The following is a 27,677-nucleotide window of genomic DNA, read 5'->3' as shown; positions in this document are numbered from 1 at the left end:
GTGTTCATGACCTCTGAACCCGAAAAAGAAAGAAAAAAAACAACAAAGTTGTACATTGGCTCGTTAGCTTCTCCTTCCCTTCTTTCTTCTTCTACAGCGTGTTTCCCCGTGTGCTGCTGTTCTTTTGCCCACTGCACCCCCTACAGTGTGAGAGATGAATGACGACTTCTGATTGGCCCAGACACACTCGCCTGCAGGTTAGAGCCAAAAAAGTCTCAAACGGGTCCGAGTCAGTGCGTGAAACCCCTGTCCTCCCGTTTCCCTCTTCACAATACAGCTACCATTTCGTGTAGTGTTTCCCTTTATAGAAACATGAATTACTGCAGGTCATCATCGGAAACTTAACTTCTTTAGCGTGACTAAATATGCTTTGTCGAAGTTCATCCGGGACACACCACAAGGATACACTTGCAGGGTAACATGTATTCTGTGCCGCCTCTACGCTCCCTGCAATATTCAATATTAAATAAAGATAATTCCAGCTTGATATATTGGCTTACCTGTCATAAAACACACACTCTCCAATTGCACCCCCGACCTTTGCACCCCCGACCTTTGCACCCTCTCCGCCGACTGCGAAAGGCACACCGCGTCAAGCCGTACGTTACCTTTACAACGAGCCCCTCTCGGGTGGTGAGGCCAGGCGAGGCCGGCTGCACCGCGGCCCGGTAACACGGCCTGCTGTATCCAAGCAGAAAGGATATTTAGGGAGAGACGTAAAGAGAGGGATGAATGATGGGTTGGAAGGGAGGACGGACGAGAGGGGGAGAGACGTAAAAAGAGAAGGCTCGTGACATCCAGAGAGGCCTTAAAGAGCAGAGAGTCGGTTTCAGCGCGTTTAAGAGCTTTGGCAGAGGAGCGGCTACCGCTATGGCGACTGTGGTTTCTGGGGGAATCGGGGTGTGTGTGTGTGTGTGTGATATGTGGGGGAAAGATCCAGGTTATTTTCCTGGCATTTGATAGACAGCTTAACACCCGGCTTGTAAAAACAGCAGAGCAAAAAGTTCCACGTGCCAAAAGGATGGAAGGAGGTCTAACACACACACACACACACACACACACACACACACACACACACACAGACACAGACATACGCACGCACACACACACACACACAATAAAAGTGAAGTGCAGAGTTGTAGTCTTATTTATTAGGGATCCTGTGGTGTGGGGGAACGGTCACTGGGTGGTGGGGCGGCCCTGGCTAAAACCAGATGATGTTTTCTTAACGTTTCCCCTGATTACCTCCAACGTCTCCCATCTGCAATCAAGGTTTTCGATGTTTTCCCTGGAGGGGAAGTCTGTTAAAACCCTCCTGCTGGTGACCACATAGCCCCAACTGGCTCTTGTGGAAAATTGTGAGTGCAACTAATGAGATCCAACGAGAGCCATAGTTCAGGCTGCATTGTAAGTTGTCCACAATTAATGGCACAGCGAGAGAGAAAAGAGAGTGAAAGAGAAACGGCCTTGATTTCACAATAGAGGCCGGCACTCGAAATAAAATGATGAAATTCCCCGATGAGGGAGTTTCAGGCAGGAGGATGAAATGTCCACACTATCTGTTTGGATCGCGAGCTTCCACCCACACAGAAACATGAAGGTGCCATCTGGAACCGAAAAGGGTTCTTCATGATGCCATAGAAGAACCGTTTTTGGTTGCACAAAGAACCTTTCAAACCAGGGTTCTTTAGAGAACCATTTCCTTAAAGAGTTCTTCAAAGAACCTATAAAGGTGTCTCAAAGAACCTTTACAAAATGGTTCTTTAAAGAACCATTTCCTTAAAGAGTTCTTCAAATAATCGCTCCTTCACCGCCGCCGACCTCTCGCTCCTCCTCCAACGCCCCCGACCACTCGCTCCTCCTCCACCCCCGACCTCTCGCTCCTCCACCGCCGCCGACCTCTCGCTCCTCCTCCACCCCCGACCTCTCGCTCCTCCTAAACCCCTGACCTCTCGCTCCTCCTCCACCCCCGACCTCTCGCTCCTCCTCCACCCCCGACCTCTCGCTCCTCCAACGTCCCCGACCTCTCGCTCCTCCTCCACCCCCGACCCCTCGCTCCTCCACCGCCCCCGACCTCTCGCTCCTCCTCCACCCCCGACCTCTCGCTCCTCCACCGCCCCCGACCTCTCGCTCCTCCAACGCCCCCGACCTCTCGCTCCTCCTCCAACGCCCCCGACCACTCGCTCCTCCTCCACCCCTGACCTCTCGCTCCTCCTCCAACGCCCCCGACCTCTCGCTCCTCCAACGCCCCCGACCTCTCGCTCCTCCTCCACCCCCGACCTCTCGCTCCTCCTCCACCCCCGACCTCTCGCTCCTCCTCCAACCCCGACCTCTCGCTCCTCCAACGCCCCCGACCTCTCGCTCCTCCAACGCCGCTGACCTCTCGCTCCTCCTCCGCCCCCGACCTCTCGCTCCTCCAACGCCGCCGACCTCTTGCTCCTCCTCCACCCCCGACCTCTCGCTCCTCCACCGCCCCCGACCTCTCGCTCCTCCTCCTCCATCCCCGACCTCTCGCTCCTCCTCCTCCATCCCCGACCTCTCGCTCCTCCTCCACCCCCGACCTCTCGCTCCTCCTCCTCCGCCCCGACCTCTCGCTCCTCCTCCTCCATCCCCGACCTCTCGCTCCTCCTCCACCCCCGACCTCTCGCTCCTCCTCCTCCGCCCCGACCTCTCGCTCCTCCTCCACCCCCGACCTCTCGCTCCTCCTCCGCCGTCCCCGACCTCTCGCTCCTCCAACGCCCGACCTCTCGCTCCTCCTCCGCCGTCCCGACCTCTCGCTCCTCCACCGCCCCGACCTCTCGCCTCCAACGCCCGACCTCTCGCTCCTCCTCCACCCCGACCTCTCGCTCCTCCTCCGTCCCCGACCTCTCGCTCCTCCGCCGTCCCCGACCTCTCGCTCCTCCAACGCCCCCGACCTCTCGCTCCTCCTCCGCCGTCCCCGACCTCTCGCTCCTCCTCCACCCCGACCTCTCGCTCCTCCACCGCCCCCGACCTCTCGCTCCTCCTCCACCCCCGACCTCTCGCTCCTCCTCCTCCGTCCCCGACCTCTCGCTCCTCCTCCTCCGTCCCCGACCTCTCGCTCCTCCTCCGCCCCCGACCTCTCGCTCCTCCTCCGCCGTCCCCGACCTCTCGCTCCTCCTCCACCCCCGACCTCTCGCTCCTCCTCCACCCCCGACCTCTCGCTCCTCCACCGCGTCCCCGACCTCTCGCCTCCTCCTCCACCCCGACCTCTCGCTCCTCCTCCACCCCCGACCTCTCGCTCCTCCACCGCCGTCCCCGACCTCTCGCTCCTCCTCCACCCCCGACCTCTCGCTCCTCCTCCACCCCGACCTCTCGCTCCTCCTCCACCCCGACCTCTCGGTCCTCCTCCACCCCCAACCTCTCGCTCCTCCTCCGCCGTCCCCGACCTCTCGCTCCTCCTCCACCCCCGACCTCTCGCTCCTCCTCCACCCCCGACCTCTCGCTCCTCCACCGCCGTCCCCGACCTCTCGCTCCTCCTCCACCCCGACTTCTCGCTCCTCCTCCACCCCCCCCCTCTCGCTCCTCCTCCACCCCGACCTGTCGCTCCTCTACCGTCGTCCCCGACCTCTCGCTCCTCCAACGCCCCCGACCTCTCGCTCCTCCACCGCCCCCGACCTCTCGCTCCTCCTCCACCCCCGACCTCTCGCTCCTCTACCGTCGTCCCCGACCTCTCGCTCCTCCAACGCCCCCGACCTCTCGCTCCTCCTCCAACGCCCCCGACCACTCGCTCCTCCTCCACCCCTGACCTCTCGCTCCTCCTCCAACGCCCCCGACCTCTCGCTCCTCCTCCACCCCCGACCTCTCGCTCCTCCTCCACCCCCGACCTCTCGCTCCTCCTCCACCCCCGACCTCTCGCTCCTCCTCCGCCGTCCCCGACCTCTCGCTCCTCCTCCACCCCCGACCTCTCGCTCCTCCTCCACCCCCGACCTCTCGCTCCTCCACCGCCGTCCCCGACCTCTCGCTCCTCCTCCACCCCGACTTCTCGCTCCTCCTCCACCCCCGACCTCTCGCTCCTCCTCCACCCCCGACCTCTCGCTCCTCTACCGTCGTCCCCGACCTCTCGCTCCTCCAACGCCCCCGACCTCTCGCTCCTCCACCGCCCCCGACCTCTCGCTCCTCCTCCACCCCCGACCTCTCGCTCCTACCGTCCCCGACCTCTCGCCTCCTCCAACGCCCCGACCTCTCGCCTCCTCCAACGCCCGACCACTCGCTCCTCCTCCACCCCTGACCTCTCGCCTCCTCCAACGCCCCGACCTCTCGCCTCCAACGCCCCGACCTCTCGCTCCTCCTCCGCCCCGACCTCTCGCTCCTCCTCCACCCCGACCTCTCGCTCTCCTCCTCCGCCCCGACCTCTCGCTCCTCCTCCACCCCCGACCTCTCGCTCCTCCAACGCCCCCGACCTCTCGCTCCTCCAACGCCGCAGACCTCTCGCTCCTCCTCCGCCCCCGACCTCTCGCTCCTCCAACGCCGCCGACCTCTTGCTCCTCCTCCACCCCCGACCTCTCGCTCCTCCACCGCCCCCGACCTCTCGCTCCTCCTCCTCCATCCCCGACCTCTCGCTCCTCCTCCTCCATCCCCGACCTCTCGCTCCTCCTCCACCCCCGACCTCTCGCTCCTCCTCCTCCGCCCCGACCTCTCGCTCCTCCTCCTCCATCCCCGACCTCTCGCTCCTCCTCCACCCCCGACCTCTCGCTCCTCCTCCTCCGCCCCGACCTCTCGCTCCTCCTCCACCCCCGACCTCTCGCTCCTCCTCCGCCGTCCCCGACCTCTCGCTCCTCCAACGCCCCCGACCTCTCGCTCCTCCTCCGCCGTCCCCGACCTCTCGCTCCTCCACCGCCCCCGACCTCTCGCTCCAACGCCCCGACCTCTCGCTCCCTCCTCCACCCCCGACCTCTCGCTCCTCCTCCTCCGTCCCCGACCTCTCGCTCCTCCTCCGCCGTCCCCGACCTCTCGCTCCTCCAACGCCCCCGACCTCTCGCTCCTCCTCCGCCGTCCCCGACCTCTCGCTCCTCCTCCACCCCCGACCTCTCGCTCCTCCACCGCCCCCGACCTCTCGCTCCTCCTCCACCCCCGACCTCTCGCTCCTCCTCCTCCCCCGACCCCCTCTCGCTCCTCCTCCGCCGTCCCCGACCTCTCGCTCCTCCTCCGCTCCCGACCTCTCGCTCCTCCTCCGCCCCCGACCTCTCGCTCCTCCTCCACCCCGACCTCTCGCCTCCTCCTCCACCCCGACCTCTCGCTCCTCCTCCACCCCGACCTCTCGCTCCTCCTCCACCCCGACCTCTCGCTCCTCCTCCACCCCGACCTCTCGCTCCTCCACCGCCCCCGACCTCTCGCTCCTCCTCCACCCCCGACCTCTCGCTCCTCCTCCACCCCCGACCTCTCGCTCCTCCTCCACCCCCGACCTCTCGCTCCTCCTCCACCCCCGACCTCTCGGTCCTCCTCCACCCCCAACCTCTCGCTCCTCCTCCACCCCGACCTCTCGCTCCTCCTCCACCCCCGACCTCTCGCTCCTCCTCCACCCCCGACCTCTCGCTCCTCCACCGCCCCCGACCTCTCGCTCCTCCTCCACCCCGACTTCTCGCTCCTCCTCCACCCCGACCTCTCGCTCCTCCTCCACCCCGACCTCTCGCTCCTCTACCGCCCCCGACCTCTCGCTCCTCCAACGCCCGACCTCTCGCCTCCTCCACCCCCGACCTCTCGCCTCCTCCACCCCGACCTCTCGCTCCTCTACCTCTCGTCCCGACCTCTCGCCTCCTCCAACGCCCCGACCTCTCGCTCCTCCTCCACCCCTGACCTCTCGCCTCCTCCACCGCCCCGACCTCTCGCCTCCTCCTCCACCCTGACCTCTCGCTCCTCCACCGCCCCCGACCTCTCGCTCCTCCTCCAACGCCCCCGACCACTCGCTCCTCCTCCACCCCTGACCTCTCGCTCCTCCTCCAACGCCCCCGACCTCTCGCTCCTCCTCCCACGCCCCCGACCTCTCGCTCCTCCACCGCCGCCGACCTCTCGCTCCTCCACCGCCGCCGACCTCTCGCTCCTCCACCGCCGCCGACCTCTCGCCCCTCCTCCTCCACCCCTGACCTCTCGCTCCTCCACCGCCCCCGACCTCTCGCCCCTCCTCCTCCACCCCTGACCTCTCCCTCCACCGCCCCCGACCTCTCGCTCCTCCTCCAACGCCCCCGACCACTCGCTCCTCCTCCACCCCTGACCTCTCGCTCCTCCTCCAACGCCCCCGACCTCTCGCTCCTCCACCGCCGCCGACCTCTCGCTCCTCCACCGCCCCCGACCTCTCGCCCCTCCTCCTCCACCCCTGACCTCTCGCTCCTCCACCGCCCCCGACCTCTCGCCCCTCCTCCTCCACCCCTGACCTCTCGCTCCTCCACCGCCCCCGACCTCTCGCTCCTCCTCCAACGCCCCCGACCACTCGCTCCTCCTCCACCCCTGACCTCTCGCTCCTCCTCCAACGCCCCCGCCCTCTCGCTCCTCCAACGCTCCCGACCTCTCGCTCCTCCTCCACCCCCGACCTCTCGCTCCTCCTCCGCTCCCGACCTCTCGCTCCTCTACCGCCGTCCCCGACCTCTCGCTCCTCCACCGCCCCCGACCTCTCGCTCCTCCTCCGCCCCCGACCTCTCGCTCCTCCTCCACTCCCGACCTCTCGCTCCTCCTACAACGCCCCCGACCTCTCGCTCCTCCTCCAACGCTCCCGACCTCTCGCTCCTCCACCGCCCCGACCTCTCGCTCCTCCACCGCCCCCGACCTCTCGCTCCTCCACCGCTCCCGACCTCTCGCTCCTCCACCGCCCCAACCTCTCGCTCCTCCACCCTCTCGCTCCTCCACTGCTTCCGACCTCTCGCTCCTCCACCGCCCCAACCTCTCGCTCCTCCAACGCGAAAATGTATTTTAGACGGTCTGTCGGCCCACTATATTGGATGGATTGCAAATTTGGTGAACAGGTTGAGTCCTGCCCACAGAAATGGCCTCTGAGAAGGTCTGGGTGATGGGTGATGGGGTCTGGGTGATGGGTGATAGGTGATGGGGTCTGGGTGATGGGTGATGGGGCCTTGGTGATGAGGTCTGGGTGATGGGTGATGGGGTCTGGGTGATGGGGCCTGGGTGATGGGGGGCGACATGCACTCCAACTTGAGCTTACAGTTAGTTTGGATCGTTTGCTCGTGTTTATTTCTTCCCTCCACGTCCTGACCCCCGTGAGCCATTATAACCACTTCAAAGGCCACGCAGCCGCACCTGACACCCAGTACCCCCCCCCCCACCCCTCCCTCCATGTGTCAGTCTAGACTTATGGAACAGAACGAGGTATACAAATAAACATGCACACATTTAATTTAATTTTGTGAATATTTTCTATGGAATCTAAAGATAATTGAATATTTCAAAAATAATTAAGTATAGCAATGCTGCCTAGTAATTAGTCCGGTTCTTACATTATTGTACAATTAGATGTAAACCTGTATGGTTGCATTGCACTTGCCTATCAATATTATTAATAAACTAGCTCCTCCACATTTTTTTAAATACATTTTCAAATATTACATTTGGTTATTACTGCGAGGCAAATTTGTGGATTTTCATTACAGGCTGAATTTGACTAAAACAACAATAAACAATAAATAGTTTTAATGAGTAATGGTGAATATTTTGGTTCCAAATAAAAAGTGGTTGCTTTATATCAGGAAGGGGCCCCAGAAAGATGTCCTTCAGTATGGACTGCTGCTTTTTATACACACACATACAGGACTGTCTCAGAAAATTAGAATATTGTGATAAAGTTCTTTATTTTCTGTAATGCAATTAAAAAAACAAAAATGTCATGCATTCTGGATTCATTACAAATCAACTGAAATATTGCAAGCCTTTTATTTTTTTAAATATTGCTGATTATGGCTTACAGCTTAAGAAAACTCTAAAATCCTATCTCATAAAATTTTAATATTTCCTCAGACCAAGTAAAAATTTTTTTATAACAGCTGAGTGTTTGTCAAGGCTCAGGAAACCCTTGCAGGTGTTTCGAGTTAATTAGACAATGCAAGTGATTTGGTTAATACCCTACTAGTATACTTTTTTCATGATATTCTAATATTTAGAGATAGGATATTTGAGTTTTCTGTCAGCCATATAATCAGCAATAAATCAGAATAAAAGGCTTGCAATATTTCAGTTGATTTGTAATGAATCCCCCAGAATGCATTTATTTTGTTTTGCATTTGCACTTTAAAAAGAAAAGAACTTCATCACAATATTCTAATTTTCTGAGACAGTCCTGTACATCATCCAGTTTGTCTCAAACACTAACTAACATTACATTCCTTATCAGCCTTAGCTGTGTGTTTGTGTATAGATGATTAGTTGTTATTAGCGAGTGTAAAATCATTTTAAAAATGCTCGATAATTAGCATGTTGTTTTAGCCCTGTTCATGAGGAATCGTTCACATTCATTCACGCATTGTGCGCTGTGTTGTGTCCTGTGCTGGATGAAGATGAATAGATCGAGATCTTCATTTTATCATGATTAAAGTTTAGATAGATAGATAGAGAAATATATTATTTATTAATCCCAAAGGGAAATTTGTCGAGCCAGTAGCAGCAACACACAAGAATAAAAATAAAAAAAAACACAAAATATAAGAAGGGTTAGGGTGATCTGGCAAGAGGTGAACTGTTGTAGAGCCTCATAGCCGTCGGCAGGAATGTTCTCCTGTATCTGTCCTGGCAGCAGCGTGAGCGGAGAAAGTCGCTTGAGAAAGTACTCCTCTGTCCCTGTAGGAGGTGGTGGAGAGGGTGGTCCGGGTTGTCCAATATGGACACCAGTTTCTTCAACGCCCTCCTCTCCACCACCTGTTCCAGGTGCTCCAGCTGGCAGCCGATGATGGAGCCAGCCTTCCTAACCAGTTTGTTAAGACGGCTGGTGTCACCGGCTCCGATGCTGCTCCCCCAGCAGACAATGGCAAAGTGCAGCACACTGGCCACAACCGACTGGTAGAATAACTCCAGCATCTTGCTGCACACGTTGAAGGATCAAGCTTTCTCAGGAAAAGAGTCGACTCATCCCTTCTTGTACACAGCGTTGATGTTGGCCTTCCAGTTCAGTCGGCTGTCGATGGAGACGCCCAGGTACTTGTACTCCTCCACCATGTCCACGTCCACCCCAGGACACTCAGAGGTGTAGGAGCTGTCTCCTTCCTCCTGAAGTCCACCACCATCTCTGGTCTTGGCCACGTTCAGCCGCAGGTGGTTCTCATCGCCCACTTTACAAAGTCGCTCACTGCCCTGTACTCCTCCTCCCGTCCATCCCTAATACACCCGACCACTGCAGAATCATCAGAGTACTTCTGCAGATGGCATGACTCCGTGTTGTACTGGAAGTCACTGGTGTACAGGGTGAAGAGGAAGGGAGACAGAACAGTTCCTGTGGGGCTCAACATCACTGACCACCGTTCCAGACAGCACACGCCCCATTCTGACAAACTGTGGTCTGCCTGTGAGGTAGTCAGTGATCCAGGAGATGGTGGACGCGTCCACACCGGCCACCGCAGCTTCTCACTCAGCAGCAGTGGCTGGATGGTGTTAAATGCACTGGAGAAGTCAAAGAAAGTGACTCTCACAGAGACACCGGTTCCATCCAGGTGCGACTGAGCTCGCAGCAGGTAGATGATGGCGCGTCCACCCCCACATGAGGCTGGTAAGCAAATTGCAGAGGGTCCAGCGACGATTTCACCTGCGGCCGGAGGTGGCCAAGACCAGCCTCTCCAGCACCTTCATCACATGGGAGGCGAGGTGGAGCGGTCAGTAGTCGTTGAGGCCAGATGGTGTTGACTTCTTTGGGACAGGGACCAGGCACGACGCGTCTTCCACAGCACCGCGACTTTCCCCAGCCTCAGGCTGAGGTTGAAGAGGCGCTGCAGGACACCAGACAGCTGGGTGGCGCAGGTCTTTAGGACCCTGGGGCTGATGCCATCAGGACCTTCAGCTCTGCGCTGGTGTAGTTTCTCCAGCTGTCTTCTCACCTGGTCAGTCGTCACAGAGAGAGCGGGGTGGAGGAGCCCATTGTTATAGAGGGCTCGGGGGATGTGCAGCTCAGCAGGGGGGACAGAGGGGGAGGTGTTTGGGAGGTGTGATGTGTGGAGGAGACAGGAGAGGGCTGTGAACTGAACCTATTGAAAAACAGTTCAGCTCGTTGGCCTCTCCAGGGAGCCCCTGGCTGTCTCCTCCCACCTTGAAGCCAGTTATCTGCTTCATGCCAGACCACACCTCCTTGTGTTGTTCAGCTGGAGTTTGGCCTCCAGCTTCCTGTAGGAGTCCTTGCCTCCCTGAGCTTCACCTTTAGGTTGCGCTGGGCTTTCTCAGCTCATCCTGTCGCCAGACCTGAAAGCAGCTTTCTTCATGTTAAGAAGCGCCTTCAGGTCCCTGGTGATCCAGGGCTTGTTGTTGGGGAAGCAGCGCACAGTCCGTGATGGGATGGTGGTGTGTTCACAGAACTTGATGTATTCCGTGATGCAGTCGGTCATACTGTTGATGTCCTCCCGTGCGGTCCACACAACACATCCCAGTCCGTTGACTCAAGCAGTCCTGTAGAGCGTCGTTAGCCTCCAGAGACCACCTCCTCACAGTCCTGGTGGTCACCGCAGCCTCTTCACCAGAGGAACATACCTGGGTGTCAGCCGGACCAGGTCATGATCAGACCTGCCGAGGGGAAGGGCAGTGGCGCTGTATGCCTTAGTATTAGCATACAGCAAGTCCAGAGTTTTATTGTTCCTTGTTGGGCAGTCTATGTATTGATGGAAGGTTGGCAGAGCTTTATCCAATGTGGTGTGGTTAAAGTCACCAGTGATGGCCATGAATGCTCCAGGCTGATGATTCAGCAGAGCAGACACAGTGGAGTGGATGGTGTCCACAGCTTCCTCAGCGTCCAGCTGATGGCGGCACGACACGACAACCACAATGGCGGACGTGAACTCTCGGCAAATAGTACGGGCGCATCCCCACGGCCAACAGTTCAATGTTCGGGCTACAGAAGCGCCCTCCTTCACGCACACATGGGTCCGGTGGCATTCCATTCACATAAACAGCGATCCGCCCCCTCTTCCGCCTGTGTAGCGTCCTCTGTGTCAGCCCGACAGTCCTGAAGCCGGGCAAAGACGGGCCAGATCCGGATCCGCGTGTAGCCACGTCTCAGTGAAGCACAAGAGACTGCTCACGGAAGATCCTCTCGGTCATTACCAGCGCCGAGCTCATCCGTCTTATTCGCCAAAGACCTCACGTTCCCCGTTATGATCGACGGTACCGAGGGTTTGTATCTCCTCGTTTTAGCCCTCCGCTTGACACCCGATCTGCAACCGCGAGCCCTTCTCCGTAGCTCCAGCGGGATCACAGGTCTTTCTCCAGGCAGAAGCTTCGGCCTGCACAGCGCGATCAGCTGAGCACGCGAGTAGACGACGGTCCCCGTCATTGTTTTGCTGTGGCTCACCGATACTCACGACAAAGTGAACAAAAGCCACAGTAGAATAATCGAAAAAAGTAGTTATGGTCCAGTGTCCGACCGTAACTAAGACAAACGTGAAAGAAAAGAAAAAGAAAAAGAGAGGAAAAGTGCAAAAAAAGACAATAAAATAAAAGCAAAACGCCACTACTGAAACAAGCAGCCGTTGGCACAGCGCCATCTTAGTCTCCAAGAACATGTGAATAACATGTTTTTTAATGGATTTCATAGAATCATAGAGTAGAGTTGCATATCATTTGTTTTGCAGAAAAAAAATTCTAAAATATAAGTGAGGATATGAATTGTGTCAGAAGGAGTTATGATGTCCGCTCGGCGTGAGTCGGGCTCAGCTAACTCACATGTGTGAGAAGCGTGTGGCGCCTGATGTCTTCTGAATAAGAAAGACACAGAGATGTATGCATCCCCGCAGCAACACTCATTAATTTATATAATGATGTTGCTCCTTTTGGCACTGAAATAACTGTCGCAGTGACGCAGTTTTCTGCACTGTTAACAGTGTTTTGAGGTGATTTGTCTGAGTTATAGATTCAGCCCAAATAAATTACAACACTGAAGGAAGTTATTGAAAAAATAATATATGCAACTCCTGAAAATGGCAACACCCATGAAAGCTAACAGGTAGTTTATAACCTCCAATGTATCCCTCTTTTAGTTCTTTTACTGGCTTCAGCTGGAGAATGAAAGACAAGGGGGCGGGGCTTATACAATATAGACAAAGAGATGTCAGTCATGAAACCAAAATAACACCTGTACAAAGACTAGGCTGCAGATTAAATCCAGTACTTACTGTTCATATAGAATGCACCTGTGCGTTGTGTGCATGTATTCTTCAGCCCGTCTGCTAAAGGAGTTTAAAGAAGAAAAGAAAAGTGAAGCCACAAATCAAGCCGACTTCCCTTGGGCCATCATGTTAAAATCATCGGTCTGACCTCAACATTCATCTTACAAAAAAGTCGAAGTCGTGGACGGGTTGATTCATCTTTAACTTGTGGAGCAGACCAGAGCAGCATCGCTGGTATGAACACGTTGACCCCGACCGCTCCGTCACTTCCTGTTTATAAGACGAAAGAACAACAAGACAGATCTAAACGTCTTTCACCGTAAAGAGCAGTGAGCTGTTACCTCCATCTGCCTCATGGGTCGTGATCATGGACCACGGAGGTCTGGATCGTGGACCAACAAGGTCTGGATCATGGACCATAGAGGCCTGGATCGTGGACCATGGAGGTCTGGATCGTGGACCACCAAGGTCTGAATCGTGGACCATGGAGGTCTGGATTGTGGACCATGGAGGTCTGGATCGTGGACCAACAAGGTCTGGATCATGGACCATAGAGGCCTGGATCGTGGACCATGGAGGTCTGGATCGTGGACCACCAAGGTCTGAATCGTGGACCATGGAGGTCTGGATTGTGGACCATGGAGGTCTGGATTGTGGACCATGGAGGTCTGGATTGTGGACCATGGAGGCCTGGATCGTGGACCATGGAGGTCTGGATCGTGGACCACCAAGGTCTGGATCGTGGACCATGGAGATCTGGATCGTGGACCATGGAGGTCTGGATCGTGGACCATGGAGGCCTGGATCGTGGACCATGGAGGTCTGGATCGTGGACCATGGAGGTCTGGATCGTGGACCATGGAGGCCTGGATCGTGGACCATGGAGGTCTGGATCGTGGACCACCAAGGTCTGGATCATGGACCATGGAGGTCTGGATCGTGGACGATGGAGGTCTGGATCGTGGACCATGGAGGCCTGGATCGTGGACCACCAAGGTCTGGATCATGGACCATGGAGGCCTGGATCGTGGACCATGGAGGTCTGGATCGTGGACCACCAAGGTCTGAATCGTGGACCATGGAGGTCTGGATCGTGGACCATGGAGGCCTGGATCGTGGACCATGGAGGCCTGGATTGTGGACCATGGAGGTCTGGATCGTGGACCATGGAGGTCTGGATCGTGGACCATGGAGGTCTGGATCGTGGACCACCAAGGTCTGGATCATGGACCATGGAGGTCTGAATCGTGGAACATGGAGGTCTGGATCGTGGACCATGGAGGTCTGGATCGTGGACCATGGAGGTCTGGATCGTGGACCACCAAGGTCTGGATCCTGGACCATGGAGATCTGGATCGTGGACCACCAAGGTCTGGATCGTGGACCATGGAGGCCTGGATTGTGGACCATGGAGGTCTGGATCGTGAACCATGGAGGTCTGGATCGTGGACCACCAAGGTCTGGATCGTGGACCATGGAGGTCTGGATCATGGACCATGGAGGTCTGGATCGTGGACCATGGAGGTCTGGATCGTGGACCATGGAGATCAGGATCATGGACCACCAAGGTCTGGATCGTGGACCACCAAGGTCTGGATAGTGGACCATGGAGGTCTGGATCATGGACCATGGAGGCCTGGATCGTGGACCATGGAGGTCTGGATCGTGGACCATGGAGGTCTGGATCGTGGACCATGGAGATCAGGATCATGGACCACCAAGGTCTGGATCGTGGACCACCAAGGTCTGGATAGTGGACCATGGAGGTCTGGATCGTGGACCATGGAGGCCTGGATCGTGGACCATGGAGGTCTGGATCGTGGTCCATGACTACTACCAACTATTCATACACTCTGTCATATCTATTGAATGTGTTGTAACTCTGTAATGATTCCTTCTGGTCACATGACATCTATTCTTCTGTCCATCCTGGAGAGGAATCCTCCTCTGTTGCTCTCCTGGAGGTTTCTTCACTTTTTTTCCAGTGAAAGTTTTTTCTTCTTTTTTAATTCATTTTTCTCTCCAGTTTTTCTGTTTTTTTCTGCGTTTTTTTCTGTTTTTTAAATTCGATGTGAGGTCAAAGGTCAGGGATGTTGTATGTGTACAGATTGTAAAGCCTGCTGAGGCAAATTCGTAATTTATGTTACCGACTATACAAAATAATCTAAATTGAATCAACCAACAGGTCTCCTGTCTTAACAACCGCAACACCAAATCAAAGAAACGGGCCAGGACACCTCACACCTCACCTCCAATTCCACCAACATCAACATGTAAGTGACAGTGCAGGAGGCCGTGTGGCCTAGCGAGGAAGATGAGTGGAGATGAAGGTTCTGACCAATGTGTCTCTTCTACTGTCGGGCCACGAAGAAAACAAAACACACCTGTTATTTTAAAAGTTTAAGACAAGAGAGACAAGCCATACAACAGAGATCCCTGACGTCACCTTCATCTGATACGATGACACACAATCGGTTTCATCTGCCGCTTGAGGTCACATGACTTCATACGAGATACGAGGATCCAAAATGGCGTCTGGTGGGTGAATGTTTCCCACGCCGCGCTGAACCCAGATCCCCTTGAACCAACTGTCTACCAACCCCTTCCCCAAAAAGGCCGGAGACAGACAACTGTGTGTGTGTGTGTGTGTGTGTGTGTGTTGCTGTCCAGGTGTCTTTGGACATGTCCTCCACTCACAGGAAATGAAGGGATCATCTGCAGCGTTAATCACAACCGCGGTGTGTGTGTGTGTGTGTGTGTGTGTGAGACGAGGCCTCTTTTCACAATCTCTGGCAGAACGAGCGAATCTCCCTCCCTCCTTCCTTCCGTCCCTCCGTCCCACACTTACCTCATAATGAGGAGCTGTCACTCAAACCTGCCCGGAGATGCACTTATTGCGACACGGCGCGGAGGTTACGGGACGACGCGGCTCAGCCGGGATTAAAGTCTCCGTTGCATTGGTTGAAATTTCGGAGCGATGCAGCGGGGAGACAAATCTGGAGGAAAGAGTTGGGGGAACAAAGGGCGCCTGTGCTGCAACGACGCTGCACGGGCCAGAAGAAATTGAGCTTCTGAATTGAAGCGCATGCATTATGCATAATGAACAGAGGCCGAAGGGAGGGAGAGACAGAGAGGAGACATCTTGTCATCACTGAAGGAGAGCGATGGAAAGATGGACAAAGGAGATGTCCCGAGGGACTATGCACTCATTCTGCATGGCTGCCTATCCGTCACCATGGAAACTGTGCATGTGTGTGTGTGTGTGTGTGTGTGTGTGTGCACTGGCGACCAGCAGCGCTGAAGGGTGTGTGTTATGAGGATGGAGAATAATGTGTAGGTGCTACGCGGGAGGCCTCCAACTGTGTTCGCAAGAATATCTTCGAAACGCACTCTGATCACATTCCAGGTCCTGTGTGTGTGTGTGTGTGTTACAGAGAGAGAGAGCGAGAGAGAGAGATCTTATCATTTAAAAGCAGGACCCTCTGTTGATGAGTGATCTGCTGGATGGTGTGATGAACGCTTGATGAGATGAAAGAGTGAAGAGCCATCAGCACACAAACGCCAACTCACACACACACACACACACACACGCACACACGCACCCGCAGACACATTAAGACGAGGCCCATGACTTAGGCAACACACATGAGGACGTACTTGAATAGACACACAAACTTATAGAACCAAGAGACACATTATGCAAACACACACACACAACCACACACACAACCACACACACACCTCTGTGAAAGATGAAGGGACGATTATAGATGTAATGTTTTCTTTGAGCCAACAGAAACGTGACATGAATAACACAGAAGAGGCTGTGTAGTACAATACTGTATACATGCATCGATAGAGAGATAGATAGAGAGAGAGATAGATAGATAGATAGAGGATAGATAGATAGATAGATAGAGGATAGATAGATAGATTGATGGATGATAGATAGATAGATGATATATAGATAGATATATGACAGATAGATTGATGGATGATAGATAGATAGATAATATATAGATAGATATATGACAGATAGATAGATGGATGATAGATATATAGGTAGATAGATAGAGGATAGATAGATAGATGGATAGATGGATAGGGAGATGGATGATAGATAGAGGATAGATAGATATCACACAGGTTATCATGCAGGTTAACTCCTTTGGTTCTGGGTTGTAATTTATTGGGTGAGTAATTTCTCAGTAGGAAGGCCACAATCCCCCCCCCCCCCCCCCCCACACACAATCCCTGATCTCAAACCCACGGCCTCGCTCACACACACACACACACACACACTCTTTGCTGAGTCAACGCAGATAAGAAAAGACCAGCATATACCCCCCGCCTGCCCTGATTCCAGCTGTGTGCTGTATAGGAGGCGTAGCGGCCCCGTTGATTGGGCCTGTACATTCCTGGTGTGTTGGTTTGGCGCCGCTCGGCGTCTTAATCTCTCCGGATCGCTGTCAGTTGATGAATCGTCTGTCGTACGGGCCGAGCGGAGCGGCTTTCGGCTTCAGGGACCCGTGTAGGCAGATGATTCAACGTAAAGCATAAAATAGACGTTGCAGAAGGCCGTCTCACGTCACCAGAGCTCTGGAGGTGAGCGGCGGGTCCTCCGGGGCCACTCTCCGTGCACAAATTGCTATGTTTACCAATTATTCTCTAAATTGTTAATTAATTTTCTGCCATTTATTACCATGGTAACTATGTCTTGACATTAGCCCCGTTCGACTGGGACCCGTATTACCTGGGCTCCTCTTGTGATTTCTAATAACTGCCGAGGTCGTCTGTTTCCTTAATTGCTGTGAATCTGCCGCCTGCGTACACACACAGTGTGGTGAGTACCGACACACACAAAAAATAACATTGCAAATTACCTTTCATGTCTCGCAATACACATAGGTCGTCAGGTAATATTTCTTCCGTGTCTCAGTAATTAGAGTTTAGAAAAAAAGGGAAGAAGAAAGGATTTGGGGGATTATCTATGTACCTGTTTGTGTCCAGGCTGCAGCGGTTCATGGTGATTGAGAGCTTGGATTAAATTTGGGAAGAAGAACCAGAAACATTATGTTATTTTACTGTTTTTTTTACATACTTTCTTACAGAATGAGAATACCACACTGTGAAAAGGAAAAGTATGTTTTTTTTAGTGAAAAGGGGAAAAAAAAGAATGAGCTTTTGAATAAAGGCATCAGCCAATCACGTTGCGTAACATACTTTAAAAAATGGCCACTGCATAGATACTGCGCAGCCAGGTCACCGGAGGGACCTCAGAGTCACTCAGAGCGTTCTGCTAAAAGGAAACTCAATAATATAGTTCACAGTATCTATCGGCTACACACCCTGCTGACCTCGGAGAGCCTGCCAGACGCTGCTCGGGGTCACAGGATAACGCTCGTTGGTCCTCCGCCGGTGGAAATCGACTCTGAACCTTTTTATTGGAAAGAGTTGCAACTGTTCACATCTCGGACTTTATTAATATATATATATATATATATATATCTGCTGTGCAAAAAAAAGCATTTTTTTTCCAAATGTGTAAGAATGCAGATATTGTCTTGAATTAAATGCTCATGTACAGCGATATCTAGACATTCATTCTGTGTGTTTAGTGTAAAGTGGTTACCGTGAGGTTTTGGTAAAGCGATTAACTTCCTGTTTAATATTTTTTGGCGAAAAATCTGATGAAATGTAAAGAAATGCCGACCGACTGTCCGAGGTGATGGAAGCGTGAAGACGAAGGGGGGAATCCTCCGCTCGGGTTTCACCTTCATTTACCGCACGTATTCCATCCAGACAGGTGTACGGTTACAGGTATTTTCATGACCCTCCGTACAGTGTCGCTGACAACTGGAGGAAAAGAACACGCGGGGCTGTTGGAGACGTGTGTGTGTGTGTATGTGTGTGTGTACCAGTTGTCGTCATTTAAAAACATACTGTACATGTCTTTTCTCCATGCTGTCACTGGAGGGGGGGGGGGGAAGGGGGGGGTGGCAAGCTTGGTAATCAAGTTCCTCACACACACACACACACACACACACACACAGACACACAGACACTGATATACAGATCTAAATTCTTCCTGCATCCAGAGTGTATCATAAAGATCACACACCCGTTCCCACGGGGCGGCTCTCCGGTGTGTGTGTCTCGGGTTGCTGTGTCCACGAAAACTTTACAGCATGTTTGACCTTTTCTGACCGTCGGCACCGAGACGCCTCAACACTATTACCAAATATCAAACAGCAGCACCGGAGAAAAAAACACCAAAAGTTTCTGCCGGTTAATAATCACATTGTTTTTCCTGTAGTTTTGTGCTAATGTGGATTAGGAGGTCACAGAGGGAGTGTGACCCCGAGCTATTGTCTCTCCTCCTCCTCCTCCGTCCCCCCTGCTCCTCTTAATCCCTTTCTCCTCTTCACTGTTGAGATTATTCATTCCTTCTCTTCTTCCCCTACTCCTTTCTTCCTAATTTAAAGCACAACAACGGGGAAACATATCTGTTTCCGAATAATCGACAAAGATATGTGTATTAATGGATGCCGTCTAAATGGGAATTATTAGTTTAAAACAATTTTTTTCTAATGTTCTGTGTCATTCACATGAAAAGCAAAATAATGTGGTGACTTACAAATATAAAAAAGAATATTTTCCTTATTTAAAGAAGCATCTATATATTTAATGACAATACACACATAGAATTCTGATTATTTTCTAAATTAATTAAATTAAAGTTACAAAGACATAGATAGATAAAAACGAACTAAATAAAGGTTAAATACACATTTTAAATGTAAATTCTTTAAAATAAGAACACACTTTAAAGTGTTTGAATGAAACCTTTAAAATGGGGCTGAAAAAAACACAAATATATAAATAAATAGTCAATCCTAAATAATAAACACAATTCCCAAATGTTAGATGTTATGCTCAATAAACCAGAAATAGAGTTAGTGAAAAAAAACATTTGAGGCCGTATATGATTGAATTATACGTTGATTCATTTCTTATTAATTGACCCATATATTCATTATCAATCACCTAAACTCTTACTCTGCAATAAATGCCTCTGATCATTAAACACTGGGTTTAAAAAGCTCTTTTTGGGAATTAAATCCTCATATTTACCGCTGCCGTCTTATTTAACCGCTTCATTATTGATCCAAAATGTTTCCGACTACAACACCATTTGTTTCTTTATCCTGTGTAATGGGAAACAAGTCATGAAACTGTAAAATAAAGAACAGAGGAGGCCTGTTGTGTCACGGAGGAGAAGTCGGACATAACTTCCACACGGCCAAGAATCTATGATTTATGGAGCCGACCATCTGTTGCCACAGAATATGTTCCACAATGAGTCAGATCGACTATACGGAGATCTAAAATGTCTCTCTCTTACACACACACACACACACACACACACTCTCTGATAGTAAGATGGATTCCGGTGGCGAGGTCGCAGGGGCTCATATGAACAATGGATGAGGTGAGAGAGAGGACCGCTGATCTCCTTACTCCCACTCTGAGTGACCTGACTATACCCCACACACACACACTCACACACTCACACACACACACACACACACACACACACACACACACACACACACACACACACACACATCTACATACACACGCTAAATCCCTCTGCAGCTGACAACCATTCATTCACTTCAGTGACATGCTCCGGCTATATCTAAATGGAGGGCTTTCTCTGGATTGGAACCCCCCACCCCCTCCAACACACACACACACACGATCTCTCTGTCTCTGTCGCTCACACACACACACACACACACACACACACACACACACACACACACACACACACACACACACACACACACACACACACACACACACACACACACACACGGTGTAGCGTCTAGATTCATGTCGACTGGAGCTTCAGATGTGGTCTCTCTGCTCCCATCCGTCAGCCTCCACCCGACGAAACTAAAGAAATACAATTTAAAAAACTGCCACACCTTGCTCTGACACCTTGACCCTTGACACACACACACACACACACACACACTCCTACACACCTACACACACACGCATGTTTGCTCCCGAGACTGTGAAAAGCCCTCTCTCATTAACCCAGAGGGCACCCCCAGCCTCCCATTGTGCCCCTATCTCCCGCGGCATTCTGGGTAAAGTAGTTTAACAATGTCAACCAGATAAGCTCAACGCAAACCTGCTGATAAGCAGTCAAAGGCTGCACTTAATGTCTGTGTGTTTTGAAGGCGTTGGGTGATTGAGGAGCCGAGGTAAAAGACCAACAGTGTGCAGAATGGGTGCGAATGTCGTGTGTGTGAGTGTGTGTGAGTGTGTGTGTGTGTGTGTGTGCAGTCAAACTGGAAAGTGTACTGTTTCATATCTTTGTAATAACATGTTAAACTGCCGAAGCAGCTGAACGCAGAAAACAAAAGGGAAAGCAAACACACACACGCTGGACAAAGAGTCTGAATGAGTGTGTGTGTGTGTGTGTGTGTGGCCGAGTTCCATTAGCAAAGATATGCGAATCAACTTTTCCTGTATCGTCAAGCAGAGAGCGACACTGAAGAGAAACGAGCGTCCCGCACGGTAACGGGGCGACCGAGCTGTAACTGGAGGTCAAAGGTCGAGGCCGATCCTCCATCCTGACTTTTAATGTTGCAATAAGCCGCAAGCGGAAAGCTCCGGTTGCAGCGCGCTGGCAAAAAAAAAGAAAAAAAAGGTGTGAATATTTCACAAGTAGTCTCAAATAAAATGTCGTCGGGGTTCGAGCACTTTGTCCCAGTAACTCGTGGCCTGGCAGCGGAGCGTCTCAACGGCACTCGCATTACACACACACACACACACTGAAAACCCATGGAAGTACAGGAGTGCATGCAGACTGTGTGTTTTTTTATATTGGTGTGTGTGTGTGTGTGTGTACAAGACGACCACTCTTTGTTTGATGAGCACATGAGAGCTGCATTTCCACACACACACACCGTGAAAATCTTGGCAGGATGAAAGCGGATATCCTCGCTTTGTTCTGTTAATGGTCCTGTTCCGGTTTTTGTATTATTATTCTGAATACCGACTCACCTGCAGAGCCAGAGGAGACGTTACAGATACAGTTTCCCTTTCTCTCCCCATTCTTTCCTCGTCTATCGGCTCCGCCTACAGTTTCAAATAACTTCCTCGTCTCGTTTTCATTTTTTTCTTCTTCTTCTTCTCAGCCTTCCACCCTTTTTCTTCTGTGGTCCATTTTTTTTCTTTCTTACCGCAGACAGATGACGGCCGTTGATGAACACGAGGCCGTTTTCAAAGCGCTCGCGCTCGGCATGAAAGTGAAAAAAAAGAAAAAGGAAACGAGACGTTTTTTGTTGTTGTTTGTAAGAATCTTTTTTTTTTTTTTAATGAAACACACAAAAAAGGCAATAATTAAGATAAATAATTTTTTCCTTTTGTACATGAGGAAATATTTAAGTCATATTTCCAAAGAATGACTGAAATTACATCATATATTTTAGTTCGGCATTCTCAACAATACAAAGCAGTTTTTTTTCTCCAGTGGGTCTAAAAAATAAAATAAAAAATAAAAAAAACACAACGATGTCGCTTCTCTCTGGTTAGAACTGAATCCAGTGTTTCTTAAAAAAAAAAAACTGCTTTTAAAAAAGTAAAGCAATTAAAGACCCATAAAAGAAAAATCTCTAAATTGAGTTCACATTAGATCCTTTTTTAAAGCTTTTGCTTCGCAGTGTAACAGCAACGTTGTTGTTCAAAGTCAGTCAATGTCCTAAAAAAAGGCCATCATGTTCCTCCTCCCTGTACATCGTATAAACGACAACACACAGTCATCAAAGGCTTTGCATAAACAGTCAGACAATGGTAAACCAGGAAGAAAAAAACAGCAAACGTAAAACACACATTTTTGGCAAAGCGGGAATAAAAGTGACAAGAAGCATAAATTTGTGATTTGATCCGTATCTTGTTTTTTTTTTGTCGCTCAACATCGTCCAATTGATTGGCTCTGATTGTCCTTCACAGTCACGTGACGCCATTCCGGTTGCCACGGTTACCTCAAGTGCATCAGTTGTTCGGTGCGCGGACATTGTCGCTGTCATGGCAACGCCGAATGAACGCGAAGCAGACAACGAGAAGGGCTCGATACCTCGGTGGGGGATTGCAGGGGGTCCCGGATTTCAGATTTTTGATTGAATGTTTTTGCGATGTCTTTTTTTTCATCGTACGTTTTCCTCCTCTGACGCGGTGACGCTGTAAACTCACAGGTGCTTTGGTATATGTTTCTTTTTTGTCTTCTTTTCGATGCCAGATAAATATCTACATTTCATATAGGTACACAGGCGGAAACGGATAAAAGATTTGTTTTTTTCGGGATCAGAGAACAGCAGAAACTCAGCTTCTTTTTCCAGTATTTTTTTTGGAAAGAAAAAAGAAGAAAAAATTAAAAAACAATGCAGTGAAATAAAAAGAAATACAAATGATAAATCCGGACACATGTATACAAAAGAGCCTTTTTCAGATTTCCTTATAAAACATTTTTCCCAACCACCGCCTTACATATTCACCCGTTGCCTCATGGAGCAGGGCTCACGCGCACAACGTCTTCACATCAAACCTCCATCCCGTTCAGTGCATTAAGAGAGACGCTACTCACCCGACCTCCGACCTCTCAGACCCCCCCCCCCCTCCCCCCAACCCACCACACACACACACACACCCTAAAAAATCTAAATAAAATAATCTTCTCTGCAAAAAAAACAAGAACAAATATATATGTATAGTATTTACAACATGTTATATTATACATGATGCTGTACAAAGCACGCACACACACACACACACACACTCACATTTCAAATAAACAATCCGACCACCTGTACGAGAGAGAGAGGTATCGTCGTGTATGGCTTGGTGGGAGGAGAGATCGCTTTTTTTCCGTGCACGTTGTAGCGCGGGGGGAAAGATTCATATTCAGCGTGTCGCCGACGTACCGACGACCCCCCCCCCCCCCCACACACACACACACACTGCTCACTGTGACGTGCACGACCCACACGTACAGTACACACACACACACACACACACACTCACTCACGGGCGGCACGTTAAAGCACTATTTACCTCGAGCTCATTAAATGCCAGACAGGGTCATCGCAGCCACTCTGCAAACACACACACACACACACACACACACACACACACACACACACACACACACACACACACACACACACACACACACACACACACACACACACACACACACACACACACACACACAAAGTCTGAACTACAGTGTTTTTTTGGTCCTGTTGGGGATCTCCCAATCGCGTTGTCTTCGTCAAACTACCAGTATGAGACCACTGAAACCCTCCAAACCAGTGTGGTTCACAGTAAGTCTCCGCTTACCGTTCAGTCTCTCTGAGCCGGTCTTTGTTTCAGAGAGTCTGACTCCCCCCCCTCAACCCGCCCCCCCCTCTCCCCTCCTCCTCCTCCTCCTCCTCCTCCTCCATCCAAGCGACTGTACTCCAAAGTGCTCGTGTCCTTGCTCCCGGCTCCTTCGTGGCAGTAATCGCGTCGCGGTGACGAGGAGCTCCGGTTCCTCCAGCCGACAGGAAGGCCGTCGAGGCCTCAGTCCACATCTGATGAAGAGGTTAAATCCGACACGGGTCAGACTCCTCCCCCCCAGAACAAACTGGGCTCCTATAAGTGCCAGGTGCTGTCGGGGCCTCATCCAGTGGGCTAGCTCCGCCTCTCACGAGGGACAGATCGACACGCAGAGTCCAAAACTCTTTGTCTCGGTTCCCCCGCCGCCCCCCCCCCCCCCCCCCCCCCCGGCTCCGTCCTGACGGGGCGGTCCTGGAGAGCCGATCGTCTCCAGGTGTGCGTTTTTTCAATATTTTGGATTCCCTCAACCCAATCCGCCGGCGTGGTGCTTAGGACACAATGGCCACGCCGTCGGCGCCGGTCAGCTGGCCCGTGGTGGGTTCGTAAGACCCGGCCAGGTAGAACAGGTTGTGCGCCGCCCCGCCGCCGCCAGCAGCCTTGCGTTCGCGCCTCAGGTGATCGTACTCGGCCCGGCCGGCCACCTGGCAGCGGTGGGAGATCGTCTGCACGTCGTTCTCGTCCTCGTGGCTCGACTGGTACAAAGCATTCTGGGAGAGAGAGAGAGAGAGAAGAGGGGTTGAGGGAATCGTCGAGACGATTCATTCGACCATCAGAACGCTGCTTTGGGGAGGAAGTGGTTGCTCCTCCCCCTCTCGCGCCTCCTTTCATGTCTTTTCGCTGCCGGGTTCCTCCCGGAGATCTTCTCTCGTTTGCGGACGTCGCCGATCACGATCAACGACTCCGGCCTTTTTTCTTCTTCTATTTATTCCAAACAAACCACTATTGTTCTTGCAAAGAAATGCAAAACACATGACTTCCTTTTGCAGCAGAGCGCCCCCCCCCCTCCCCGGGGGGGGGGGCCTTTACCGCTGAGTATTTAGATCTGGAAACGGTTCCATGAAATAAGTGGGCGTTCAACCATTCACATCAGATGGGAACAAGGGAATAGAAAAAAGCAAAAGGGGGGTGATATACTTATATGAGAATGTCACGCACTGTTTACTTTGACCCGTTCTCAATTTAGAAATTCGACTTCCCCCTCCTCCTCCTCCTCCTCCTCCTCCCACCTCGGCCTTCTTACCTTGCCGTCGCGGTGTCTCTTCCCCAGGCGCGTCTCCTCCGGGTGGTAGAACCACTTGACCCTGACCACCATGGCGGAGCTCCACGACTCCCACAGGCTCTCCACCCGGCCCACGTAGGGCAGCTGGGGCCGGCCCGGCGACAGGAACACGGCGCAGTCGCCGACGCGCACCGTCTCCTTGCCCCGCACGATGGCCTTGTAGAAGAGCTTGCGGGCTTTACCCTTCAGACCTCTCCTCTGTCGGCGAGAGAGAGGAAAACACTCGGTTACATTCATTCAGTGCGGAGGGTTTTTATTCCACGGAAATATATTTATTTGTTTTGCTAAAACACCGAATGGAAAGATTGAATAAGTCAAGAAACGAACTGATCCCATCGAGTCACAGGAGGAGGTGACTTTACTGTCACAGCAACACACACACACACACACACACGTCTGCTCCGTCTTTTGATTCTGTTCACGCGATCTCAGGATCGGGATTAAGTAATCGGGATAATAATAGATTTAGAGAGTTTGCTTCGCAGTATTCGCAAAGACTGAGAAATAAAGACAAATTAATGTCATCAAAGGTCAACATGACGGTGACCTCCTGAAGCTGTGAAAGTGAGGTCGGTTATGTCACCTGGGAGTTTTAAAAACCATATAACCAAGATTATAACGTGTGGAAAAGACCAATATAACAGTCCTCGGGGCATCTTGGGTACGTGAAGGTGCTCGTACCTGCGTGGGGTTGCCGGACCATTTCCACAGCTGGTGTCCAGGCAGAGGAGGAGGAGCCATGTTGTTGGGCAGCGGCTCCGGTGAGGTCATCCGTTGCCTCTTGGCGGATGCCGGGTCCTTGGCTGCAGCTTTGTGCTGCTGGCTCGCGGCGCTGCTCTGCCCCTCGTGGCGGCCACCGGAACTGCGCTCTTTCCTCTTCAGCAGTTTCTTCGCCGCGCTGCCGTCGCCCGCGGAAGGGGGGGAGGCGCCGGCGGCGGGCTCGGCGCTCGGGAGGTCGGAGGTCGCGCTCTGCCGGTGCTTGTCCTGCTGGAGCAGGGCGCGGCGCAGCAGCACCGAGGACGACTCCTCGTCCGAGGAGTAGGAGGAGTCGTTGTCCGACGAGCACGGGGACGACGAGGAGGAGACGGAGGCGGAGGAGGAAGAGGAGGACGAGGAGAAGCAGGCGGAAAGGCGGGAGAGGAAGCGGCCGCCGCGGTGCGGAGGGTCCGCCGCGCCACCGCGAGGGGCTTCGGCATCCCGAGCGTCATCCTCTTCATCCTCATCCAGCTCGGAGTAAGAGCTGGGGCCGTCGCTCGGGTAGTCCCGGCTGTAATCGCCACCCTGGACCCCGAGACCCGCCGGCAGCCTCTTCCTCAGAGGTGGGGCGCCCTTGACAACGGGCTCAAAGCGGGTGCCGGCGCCATCTCTTTCGCCTCCTCCCTTCTTCCCGTCCTTCATCATCAGGGCAGGGTGGATGTACGGCGGCGGCGGCGCTCCGGCGGAGGAGAGGCTCTTGTCTCGGAGCAGCGCCTTGCCGTTCTTCGTCTTCGGCGAGGTGACTCCTTCGTGGTCGAGCTTCACCGGCAACTGTCTCCTGTCGCGGTCGCTCGCCGGCTTCTTGCCTCCGGCTACCGTCGCAGCGGAGGACGAGGGGGGGTCCCGGAGCCCCTGAGCGACCGGTCGCCCCGCCCCAGAGCCGCCGCCGCCGCTCCTGAAGGTGGAGTAGCTGTTGGCGATGCTGCTGAACGAGTCGCTCTCGAAGGGGGAGCCGAAGATGCCTTTGATGGGCATCGGGGGCGCGAGCAGGTGGGAGGTGGGCCGGTGGAACAGCCCCGGGTCTCGCTCCCGCACTTTCCTCTGGGTCTTCCGGGACGTCCCGTTGAAGAGGAAGAAGTCGACGGGCGGCCTCTTCCTGGGCGTCGACCAGCTCAGCGAGGAAGCGGCGCCTTTGGTTAACGTGTCCGTCGCCGCGGGCCGAGGCGCCGAGAGGACTTTCTTCGGCCTGCCGACTGTGAAAAAGGAGACGGGGTTATAATCAATACCGACCGACGGGTTCCTCAGAGAAGGGAGAGCTTCGAAGAAACGTAATATCTGTATCTCTTCATCTCGCCGGCTCGGTTTCAACACGTCTATTACTCAAACTACAACAAACCTGTTGAACCCGTCTCCGATGGCACCTGGAGTTTGTGATGAGTTACAAGTATGTTGCTTAACAACGCAGTAAAGAAGTGTGATTAATGTGGTCACGGAGAGGTTAATTGATAGGCAGCGCACAAGGAATTGTAATTTACAAGTTTATATCCTCTCCTGTGACTCGGAGGCATCTGACAGGCGGCTGACAGTTGGAACTCGAAATGCGGATTGGCTTGGGGGATTTTTCACAATGGCCTGAAGGTCTGTGAACGCAGCATCAACTAGTTAGACGAGAACTTCTCACACAATGTAAACAAGAGCTCGGGGTCCCTGAGTGCATTCCTCTGCTCTGACTGTCAGTCACAAACTAAACTAAAGCTTGTGTTATAGCTCATTAAACATTCTTTAAAACCTTCATGATGTTTGTTTGTTGGAGTGACAACATGTTAAATTCAAAAAGAAAGAGGATAAGCTGCGTGTGTCTACCTGGTCTTTTCTCTTGGGGCCTCCCCACTGCCTCCTCATTGGACGGTTTCTCCGTCGTGGGCGTG

The 27,677-nt window shown here is 52.7% G+C and overlaps 1 protein-coding gene across 2 annotated transcripts in view; it reads right to left on the bottom strand.

Moving 5' to 3' along the window:
- Positions 1-23,844: 23,844 nt before the first annotated feature.
- The window catches only part of bahcc1b (BAH domain and coiled-coil containing 1b), a 60,627-nt gene continuing 56,794 nt past the window's right edge, over positions 23,845-27,677 (bottom strand). For both annotated transcript variants that reach the window (XM_056430016.1, XM_056430017.1), the window contains exons 25-28: positions 27,613-27,677; positions 25,735-27,002; positions 25,015-25,251; positions 23,845-24,481 (exon numbers count right to left, since the gene is read on the bottom strand). The exon at positions 27,613-27,677 is cut by the window's right edge and continues 79 nt beyond it. In XM_056430016.1, the coding sequence (XP_056285991.1) occupies positions 24,263-24,481; positions 25,015-25,251; positions 25,735-27,002; positions 27,613-27,677 (1,789 nt within the window). In that variant the 3' untranslated portion in view covers positions 23,845-24,262. The remainder of the gene's footprint in view (positions 24,482-25,014; positions 25,252-25,734; positions 27,003-27,612) is intronic.

This window comes from Pseudoliparis swirei, chromosome 13, assembly GCF_029220125.1.
Source record: "Pseudoliparis swirei isolate HS2019 ecotype Mariana Trench chromosome 13, NWPU_hadal_v1, whole genome shotgun sequence".
Lineage (NCBI taxonomy): Eukaryota > Metazoa > Chordata > Actinopteri > Perciformes > Liparidae > Pseudoliparis > Pseudoliparis swirei.
This window is presented reverse-complemented; position numbering and strand designations above follow the sequence as displayed.